The sequence below is a fragment of the Bicyclus anynana genome, chromosome 17, assembly GCF_947172395.1.
Source record: "Bicyclus anynana chromosome 17, ilBicAnyn1.1, whole genome shotgun sequence".
Lineage (NCBI taxonomy): Eukaryota > Metazoa > Arthropoda > Insecta > Lepidoptera > Nymphalidae > Bicyclus > Bicyclus anynana.
Genome location: NC_069099.1, coordinates 5,127,065 through 5,137,210, shown reverse-complemented (window position 1 = coordinate 5,137,210; position 10,146 = coordinate 5,127,065). Strand labels below are relative to the sequence as shown.

The 10,146-nt window shown below is 38.0% G+C and overlaps 1 protein-coding gene across 1 annotated transcript; it reads right to left on the bottom strand.

The window, feature by feature from the left end:
• Positions 1-955: 955 nt before the first annotated feature.
• On the bottom strand, positions 956-5,041 carry LOC128198909 (uncharacterized). Its single transcript, XM_052886555.1, has 2 exons — positions 4,446-5,041; positions 956-4,365 (listed from the first exon to the last, which is right to left on the bottom strand). The coding sequence occupies exons 1-2, from the start codon at positions 4,948-4,950 to the stop codon at positions 1,034-1,036; spliced, it is 3,837 nt and encodes a 1,278-aa protein (XP_052742515.1). The 5' UTR covers positions 4,951-5,041; the 3' UTR covers positions 956-1,033.
• Between the last annotated feature and the right edge of the window lie 5,105 nt (positions 5,042-10,146).

Genomic DNA, 10,146 nt, shown 5'->3' with positions numbered 1-10,146 from the left:
AACAAGTTAGCCCGCTGCCATCTTAGACTGCATCATCACTTGCCATCGGGTGAGATTGTAGTCAAGGGCTAACTTGTAAAGAATAAAAAAAAACATACATAACCTTAGGTGCATGTTTATATGTATAAGAGAATCTTTCACAGCTCCAACAGTATCCGGACAAATGAATAGACAGATAGCAATAATAATTATACTAAAATAAATTTTCCTTTTTAAGGTACGGAGTTGATTAAAATAGAAAACATTGGAGTGGACAGAGCTATAGGTCGCACACGATTGAATAATTTAATTTTACATTTTACAAAAACCAATTTATTAGTGATCGAAAAACTATATTGATCATCGTTATTCCCATGTTTTTTGTCAGCTAAAGCTTTCAATAATAAAGTGCAATATAAATGTCAAACATGTTCACATCGAGCAATCCATTAGATTAATTAGGTAAACGGATTTAAATTGAAACCAGTACTGTAGGCTAATTCACTATTTTTCACATATGCTAGTTGACATATACGAAATGCCAATCCGCATTGGGCCAGCGTGGTAGACTGTAGGCCTGACCCCTTTCATTCTGAGAGGAGACTCGAGCTCAGCAGTGAGCCGAATATAGGTTGATAACATCATATACGAAATTGATATTAAATATGTAACAAATATCATCCGTCGCTTACTCGTGGATATCACACAGTAGGTAGGTAAATTACATTTTGTCAACTGATTTGATGTATATTTTAATAGGTTGACAATAAAGAACAAAATAGTGAATAGGCCAGCTGGATATAGGTAGTTTTGTATAATTATAAACTAGATAAAAATATTTTCTGAATATAATCTAACTATTCAATGTAAATGCTCGAGGAGATCGATACGCGGTCTGTTTATTCTATTTTATAGATTTACTAGCGGCCCGGTACGTGCTTCGCTACGTATAAAGTGAAATAAAATAAACAAATCGGAACATCAAATTCATTTATTTAATCAAAAAAATATTTTATTTAAAATCGAAATCAATTGCTAGCTATTTACAACACACTTAATCCAAAACATTTGGATAAACAATATTTTTTGTTTTTCCATTTTGAGCATAAATAAACAAACGGCTGGGGGTACCGACTCTGGAACAGGCAACATATAACTGGCCATGTGAAAAACAATGTTCCTCCAAATTCACACCACAAACGTGAAGTGTTTGACCTTGGGCCTTGTTGATGGACATCGCAAATGATAAACGCACAGGATATTGTAAACGTTTGAACTCAAAAGGCATATCAGTTGGAATCATAGGTATACGCGGTATCAAAACAACTTCTCCTTTTGATTTACCAGTTAAGATCGTAGCTTCAATCAAATTTGGCAATAACTTTTTCACTGCCAATCTTGTTCCGTTACACAGTTTTGGTGGATTAATATTTCGCAATAATATAATCGAAGAACCAACTTTCAGATTCAAGCAATGCGGTGGCATACCAGCCGGCTCCAATGAATTTAAAAATTCAATTGGATAATTCATTGCCTCATCTTGATTCATAACACTGTCAATTGATTTATATTTCGTGACTACGCCTGGCAGTTTCGCTTGAATTTGAAAATTAATTGCATTGACATGAATGTTTTTCGGTGCTAAAATGGCGCGTTCTGTCAACCAATCATGATTTCTGTAATTCTGAACAATATTCGGAAAAACACATTCAATCAATTCATCTATCGATTGCGCAATTGTACAAAAATTGTTCGGTACAGCGATCAATCCGTTGGTTCTGTCGATTTGTATTTTGCCGTCACCAATTTCTAACAATTGTTTTGAGAACTCATGGGCAGCTGGATCATTTTGTAGGTGAACACGCATATTAATGTTTAGTGTCAATTTTTGTAGATATCTCCAAAGAACTGATGACTTCAAGCAGGCATTTATTTCATCAGCAGGAGTTGATCGAGGAATGACAGGCAATGTTTGACGAAAATCCCCTGAAAGTAATATCAAAGCACCACCAAAAAGCTGTTGATTACCACGTAAATCTTGCATTGTTCGATTGAATGCTTCTAGTGATTTTTTATTCGCCATTGTACACTCATCCCATAAAATAATTGACGTTAATCGCAGAACTTTTGCCATAGCAGAATTTCTCGATATATTGCAAGTTGGAGTTTCAATCACCTGTACATTCAATGGCAATTTTAATGCAGAGTGTGCGGTCCGACCACCTTCTAATAATGTAGCAGCAATTCCCGAAGATGCAAGTGCTAGTGCAATTTTCTGATCTGATCGAATAGTCGCTAAAATCAATGATATAACGAACGTTTTACCTGTGCCACCAGGTGCATCCAAAAAATATAATCCACCTGCATTATTGGAAACGGCTTGCATGATTGTATCATATACATGTTTTTGCTGAATATTTAATTTGGTTATATTCGATTGTACAAATAAACGCAAATCATTACAGTTGAATTCCTGCTCACGTTGCAATTCACGATCAAACAAATCATGCATGGGACGATTTGGTGCGGTCATACCCAATTGTACTAATGCTTTATTTGCAATCGTTAGACATATATCTTCAATTATTATCAAAGCTTCGTTGCACATTTCCAAGGTAATCAACAAATCAGGATTTCTTGCATGATGACGCATACGAATTAAAATATCTTCTGCCATATAATTTTTATATTTGTTCCATAATTCAAGTGGATTTGATGGCATACATGTCGATAATATAATGGCAAATAGCATTCGTATTTGTTGTGGATGAGCTGACGTAGATGCATCATTAAGTGTTGAATCCCAATGTGCATCATCCTCCAACAAATGCAAGAGTTGACATGCTTCACGATATGTTTGACACAAATGACCGTCGACTGTCCTTAATTCTTGAAATGATTTTGGGCCATTGACGTTAACTAATAGCAATCGCAAATAAAAACACTCAGCATTGTTTGGATGTACTGTATACATTCTCCCAATTGCATCTGTTTTGAAAATGCCTGAATGCCCATCGACTGCTGTTCCTTGTTTACGTCTTTGAAATTTTTTTGAAGACACATTCCATGTATAGTACTGAGGCACTTCGGAATATAACAAATTTCTAGCAAATGTATCAGTTTCGCATAATTTGAAAAAAGCTGTCAACGTAGTCGCTGGTGGGTGTGCTGCTCTTTCCAATGCATTTGCTTCATTAAAATAAATACGTTGGCCATTCTCAAGATGCACAGCTAAGTGAACAACCACAGGATGTCTTTCGTGCATTGGAAACGACAGAATCCTCCAGACAGCTTCATTACTACTAATATAGCGCCCCAGTTGATACTGAGTAATTTCATCATTTCTATTATCACCAGCTACACCGAAAACAGCCATATCGCTCCCTTTATTTACATACTTGCAAATATATTTAATGGATTTGACTGAATTACAATACTCCACATTTATATGAGCCTTGAATATTTTCGATAATAATGGACAATACGGAACCACCCAACGATTATCAACTTCAACGTCCTGGTTACGCATTCTAATGGTTGCCGTTTTGCCATTATCATTAGGTGATCTACGTCTATACAACGGATATCCGTCATTGCCCGTTATTGTGTCTGAAGTCAATTGTCTTGGGTATCGTTTCGAACACTTTCCATCAATCATACATGGCGAATTCATATTTAGTTCACCGCACGGACCATGTATCATGTTTTTAACGACAACATCAAATAACTCAGGATCAACAGTTTGATCAGGAATTTCACCTGATATAACGTTATCGATTTGATCCGGAGTTATTTTATTTACCAGCCAAATTAATATATGTGCGTGCGGCAATCCCCTTTTTTGCCATTCGATGGAGTACATATGGCAACGCACCTCTCCAAATACACGTAATTTCACAATTAAATCCATAAGTGCTTTCAATTTTCGCCGAAAAACACGTGCTGTAATGTCATGACGATCAGTTGTCGACTGGCCTTCAAATAAATTGTTCTTGATGTCATCCCACTGCGGATTACATGTAAATGTAATGAACAGATCCGGTCGACCGTATTTTCGTACATAAGACATTGCGTCTTGTGCATATTCGTTCATATGCCGTGGGCTACCAATATACGAAGATGGCAATATAGTTAAACGTCCGATGTCATTAACATTAGCATCATTCGCTATCGCATCTTGCAAATGAATATATTCTTCGGATCTTAATTTTGCTTGGTTGAAACGAATATAATTAAGACGTTCAGTCTCTATTTTGGCATACATATCAACGATGTACTGATGATATAGTTTACCACATTTTAAGATATAATTTTGTTCTTGTGGACGAATCATCAATCGATACGAATAAAAATTCATGGCACTAACTTTTTTCTGTATATGTAGACCTGAAAATAATTACAAAATGTGACTTTAGAAAGTTGTAGAAATGAAATGTCAACACACTAAAAATAGGTCAATTATTTACCTGTTCGTGGATCAATCATTGGTATATTGATATGGTAACCATCGTCACCTTTCCAATGCAATATTGGGTACTGTAATGCATCGTAACTACGATGAAGTTCCGAAACACGTTGCAATTGCTCATTTCTACGATGAAGTACAATATCACGGGATTGAAACTGATCACCAAGAATTACAATTGCAACCTCATCAATTGTTGGTGCATTAAATCGCCTTGCATGCTCTCCAAAAGGTGTTCTATCAGCTCTTATTACGATTTTGTGATTATCAGTTGGCATACGATCGAGAGCAATTTTAAACAATTGAACTAATGCGTTATGCTGATGGAAAAACCTTTGTAGCTCACGAATAATTTCTCGTCTTGTATTCGAAACAATTGCACAACGTTGATCCAATTCACGATTTTCATCACCAATAAAATAAATTTGCAAAAATTGATGATCAGCGTCGGGGTATGGCAATAACGAACCAGCTTGATGATAAATCTGGCCCTGAATCTGTAACATGTATACAATTTTAGGTAAATCTTATATCAGTTTTTTTTTAAATATACTTTATGCTTCAGATTGATACAAACATGGAATAATCCTGTTGAAGTATTTACCTTAAACGTCGGCATAAAATTATCTCTAATAATTTTAGTTGCACCAAAAGAAGTCATTTGAAATGCCGAATTGTATTGTTGAATATGACTCAGAAAGTGCTTCGACGCTTGCGATGTCCCAAAAATAAATGAATACAATGGTTCGGGTGGAGTTTCTAATGCTGGCAATCTCACTTTGCCATTAGCACAACACATGCCGGGCGTTTCACCTGGAAAGTTAGCCGCATCACAATGTGGACATATTGCGTCCATCATTCCAATGTATCCATACATACTATAATCAATCTGACTGTTGTAATTAAAAGCAGCACGCATCATTTCAGCCAAAACAGCACGACGTATTCGTGATGGCCGTGCAAGATTCAGTACAGGTACTGGGTTAACAAATCCATTGCGTGCATTACGTTCACGCTGCGATGCATTAGCTTGTGCGCGTTCATCTGCAGTCTGTGATCGTCTTAGTAATGCCACATCATTTGCATTACGCGTTCGCCGACCTATATTTGCTCGTCTGGCTGGTGGCATTTTTCCCGTATGCACATATGTTTTCGCTTAAAACTCGAAAAAAAAAATTAGAACAAAAAAAAAACAAATTCCCAAGAAGCTGTCGCATATGATGCCATGTGAAATCATATACGGCAACTTAGAAAAGTACACATAAATTCATCGAACCACGTCCAAAATGAACTGACGGCATGAATGACATAACAACGTGCTTGTCCTGTCAACAAAACTTCAAAAAAGTTTCTGTGAAAAAAGTTTCTATTGAATTCATTTATTACAAAAAATGTGACAAATGAGGAACGGCTCGACCGATTTTATGCAAACTTCACATAAACCATCTACTAAATATGCCGACCAAATCCTAAGCATTTGGTTTGGATAGGTGAGCCCGTTCTTGAGTTATGGAATTACAACGAAAAGTGGCATTGATTTTTATATATATAGATTCAATAATAAGTAGATAGAGTCCACATTTGTAATATTACCGAAAATCAAAAATCCCAAGTTTTGTAGTGATTACAGAACAATATCTCTTATGGGCCACATTTTAAAAATATTTCTTAAAATACTACATAAAAGAATATTTCGGAAGTGCGAAGTTTTGCTTTCAAAAACACAATTTGGTTTTCGTGATGGACTAGGTACAAGGGATGCACTGTTTGGTTTTCAAGTGCTAATGCAAAGATGTCTGGATTTAAATTGTGATCTGTATGTCTGTTTCATTGATTACGAAAAGGCGTTTGATCGTGTACGCCACACCAAGCTTATGGAGATTTTGTCAAAAGCTGGCTTAGATTATAAAGATATCCAGTTTATCAGGAACTTGTATTGGGAACAGTCAGCTAATGTCAGGGTTGAACGACACACAACTTCGTATATTGACATACTGCGCGGGGTACGACAAGGTTGCATTTTGTCTCCTTTATTATTTAATGTTTATGCCGAAGCAATATTCGAAGAAGCGCTTGAGAATATCAATGAAGGTGTAACGGTGAACGGCATACTAATAAATAACATTAGATATTTGGATGATACCATTCTATTGGCCGATAGTCTAGAAGGCTTGCAATCGTTAGTCAATGAAGTATCCTCCGCCAGCAATTCTTATGGCATCAATATTAACTGCAAAAAGACAAAATACATGACCATCAGCCGAAAGCCAATCAGATGCAACTCTTTGTATCTACATGATAAAATAATAGAAAGGGTACAGCGATATCGGTATTTGGGATGTATGATTGACGAAACCGGGGATCATAGTCTGGAAATACGATGCCGCATTGAACAAGCAAGAAATGCTTTTACTAAATTAAAAAAAGTTCTCTGTGACCGCAATTTAAAAATATCTCTGAGGATGAGAGTAGCGCGATGTTACGTTTTCTCTGTGTTACTTTATGGGGTTGAAGCCTGGACACTAACACAAGCGATGTGTAGTAAGCTTGAGGCATTTGAGATGTGGGTTTACAGGCGGATACTGCGAATATCATGGAGGGATCGTATACGCAATACTACTGTGCTGCAAAAAATGGGAAAGCCAACAGAAGTTCTGCAACAAGTCCAAAGGAGGAAGCTCGAATACCTGGGTCATATAATGCGAAACTCCAAATATCACCTGCTCCAGCTTATTATCCAGGGAAAGATAAAGGGGAAACGAAGGCCTGGTCGTAGACGTACATCTTGGCTCAGGAACTTGCGCCAATGGTTTGGTATGAGTACCAGATCACTCTTTCGGGCAGCAGTGAACAAAGTTAAATTAGCCTTAATGATTGCTGACCTCCGATAGGAGATGGCACTATAAGAAGAAGAAAAAGAAGAAGTAGATAGAAGTAAGCTGTGATAGCCCAGTGGATATGACCTCTGCCTCCGATTCCGGATGGTGTGGATTCGAATCCAGTCCGGGGCATGCACCTCCAACTGTTCAGTTGTGTGTATTTTAAGAAATTAAATATTACGTGTCTCAAACGGTGAATCAAAGACATCCTGAGGAAACCTGTATACCAGAAAATTTTCTTAATCCTCTGCGTGTGTGAAGTCTGCCAATCCGCATTTGGCTAGCGTGATTGACTATTCAGCTCAGCAGTGAGCCGTATATGGGTTGATAATGATGAAGTAGATAGATCCACGCGCGCAACGCTACACTATCCATAGGTACTGGATCAGTTTGGATCGTGCCGCGTTACAAGAACCAGCTCATGACTAAGAGCCCCGCATGGGTCGAAACTAGCCGGGCATACTCCGACGTTGTTTCACGTGAGTTTTATCCGTGTTTCATATTCAATTAATAATTTCATTATCTTGGGAAATTGAAAAATTTGTCGCCACTTTGTGTGAAGTGGCTTATAACTGCCATCCACGCCTCTGGAGAGCTTTGGATTCAGAGGAACTGCGAAAACAGACTGAATGAATAATAGCCATAAAAAGCTAGTCATAAACAACAAATAGGTGTCTATTACCTACTTTGAAACTGGTAACACATTTAGGTACAAATATAATCATTTTGTGCAAAAACAAAACTGCCCCATATCGTATCAATATCAAATGCGAATTAGTTTGGTCACGCATACAGTTTTAATAAAAAAAAACTCACCCCAACTAAATTCTAAACGAGACAAGCGCTGATGAAAAAATTCCAATCCGTATTGAAGCGTTTACTGTCGAACTAAATGCTAGTTTAACTTTTTATAGCACACCCATTTGTTAGAGCTGAAAAACGAATTGATAGCATCGATATTCAATTACCAGCCGAGCTTTTAAAGCCTATATTTCCATAGTAATGTGCGACATAAATTCACTCCGCAGCGCGAGATAAATTAATACGAACATTATAGACACGGGAATGGTCGTGTCATGTTGGTGATGATATTGTAGTTATCATTATCAACCCATATTCGGCTCACTGCTGAGCTCTTTTCAGAATGAAAGGGGTTAGGCCAATAGTCCACCACGCTGGCCCAATGCGGATTGGCAGACTTCACACACGCAGAGAATTAGAGAACCCTCTGGTATGCAGGTTTCCTCACGATGTTGTCCACCGGATTCAAGCCCACACCCTCCGGAATCAGAGGCAGAGGTCATATCTATTGGGCTATCACGGCACTCATTGTATCTAAGGCTATCACGGATATTGTAGTAGGTATATGCTCGCAATAGTCAGACGTACCTCATGACGACGTATGAGGACGGTGTAGTCTTATTTTTGTTTTAAACTCATGCAAATGCGTAACGTCAAGTGCAACTTTTTGATTGTTTTTAACCGACTTCAACGTAACATACTCGTATATAGTAAACAAAATCTTTGGCAACAGTAGGTACGTTTTTTTTTATATATTCTTTACAAGTTAGCCCTTGACTACAATCTCACCTGATGGTACGTGATGATGCAGTCTAAGATGGAATCGGGCTAACTTGTTAGGAGGAGGATGAAAATCCACACCCCTTTCGGTTTCTACATGGCATCGTACCGGAACGCTAAATCGCTTGGCGGTACGTCTTTGCCGGTAGGGTGGTAACTAGCCACGGCCGAAGCCTCCCACCAGCCAGACCTGGACAAATTATGAAAATCTCAATCTGCCCAGCCGGGGATCAAACCCAGGACCTCCGTCTTGTAAAACCACCGCGCATACCACTGCGCCACGGAGGCCGTCAACAACGTATGCGTAAGGTACGTATGCTTACTCAATGCCTACCTATTGTGGTAATCAGTTTTGTGGCATTAGATCCTATTATTATTTTACCAAAAGAAATATAAACAATAACAAAACGTTCAGGTAAGCTACCCACTAGCCCGTAGCGGCTTTTGAACAAAGGTGAGAAAGTGGCGACAAAAGGGCGAAACTCCTCGTACCTTCAAAGCGATTTCGGCCAATCGAAAAACAATAGCATTAACATTTATTAGATGTGTTTTAATTTCCTTTTGGACCCTGTATTTTTAGCGCCGGGATTTTTCCCAAACGACCCCATTAACTTAGCCGTCTGTAGAACAAAATACACCGACCCCTGTTTTAAAATTAAACGAATTTTAAACGTTAAAGTGTTAACGCAAAAACGGGGAGTAATTGCTTAGTTTCATTTACATTATAATAAGTGATGTACGTTGTTAGAAGTTAGAACCAAAAACCAAAAATGTTCAAACTATACTCTGTACTACGTATTACTACAATTAGATAAATATTAGTACTATTACTACTGTTAGTATAAACTAGTCATACAATTTGATGGAAAGACCTGCCAATAATATAGTAAGTATATATTGGTTATTGGGATTTTTCTTACAAGGAAAATCTTAATAGCAGCCTGGAGTTGGGAAGTTGGCGGTGTTAGTACACCCCCGTGCCGGAGAGCATGTAAAGCCGTCGGTCCTGCGCCTGATCTCTTACCGGTCGTGTCGGTCTGCCGTCCCATCGGATTTCGAGAGTGAGGGAAGAGAGAGTGCACCTGTGCTTGCGCATACACTTGTGCACTATAATATCTCCTGCGTACATGGTTAATCTCACCATGAGATTAGCCGCCGTGGCCGAAAAGTCGGTCGGGAGCATATTATTATTATTATTATATAATCACTGCCAAGAAAAATCATTTGTGTCATATCTATACT

What these genes read in the sequence shown, in the direction of transcription:
- LOC128198909 (XM_052886555.1), bottom strand. Translation starts at nt 4,950, where the DNA reads ATGTTACAGATTCAGGGCCAGATTTATCATCAAGCTGGTTCGTTATTG. An exon ending in AATGATTGATCCACGAACAG is followed by an intron (nt 4,366 to 4,445) that starts GTAAATAATTGA and finishes AATTATTTTCAG; the next exon opens with GTCTACATATACAGAAAAAA.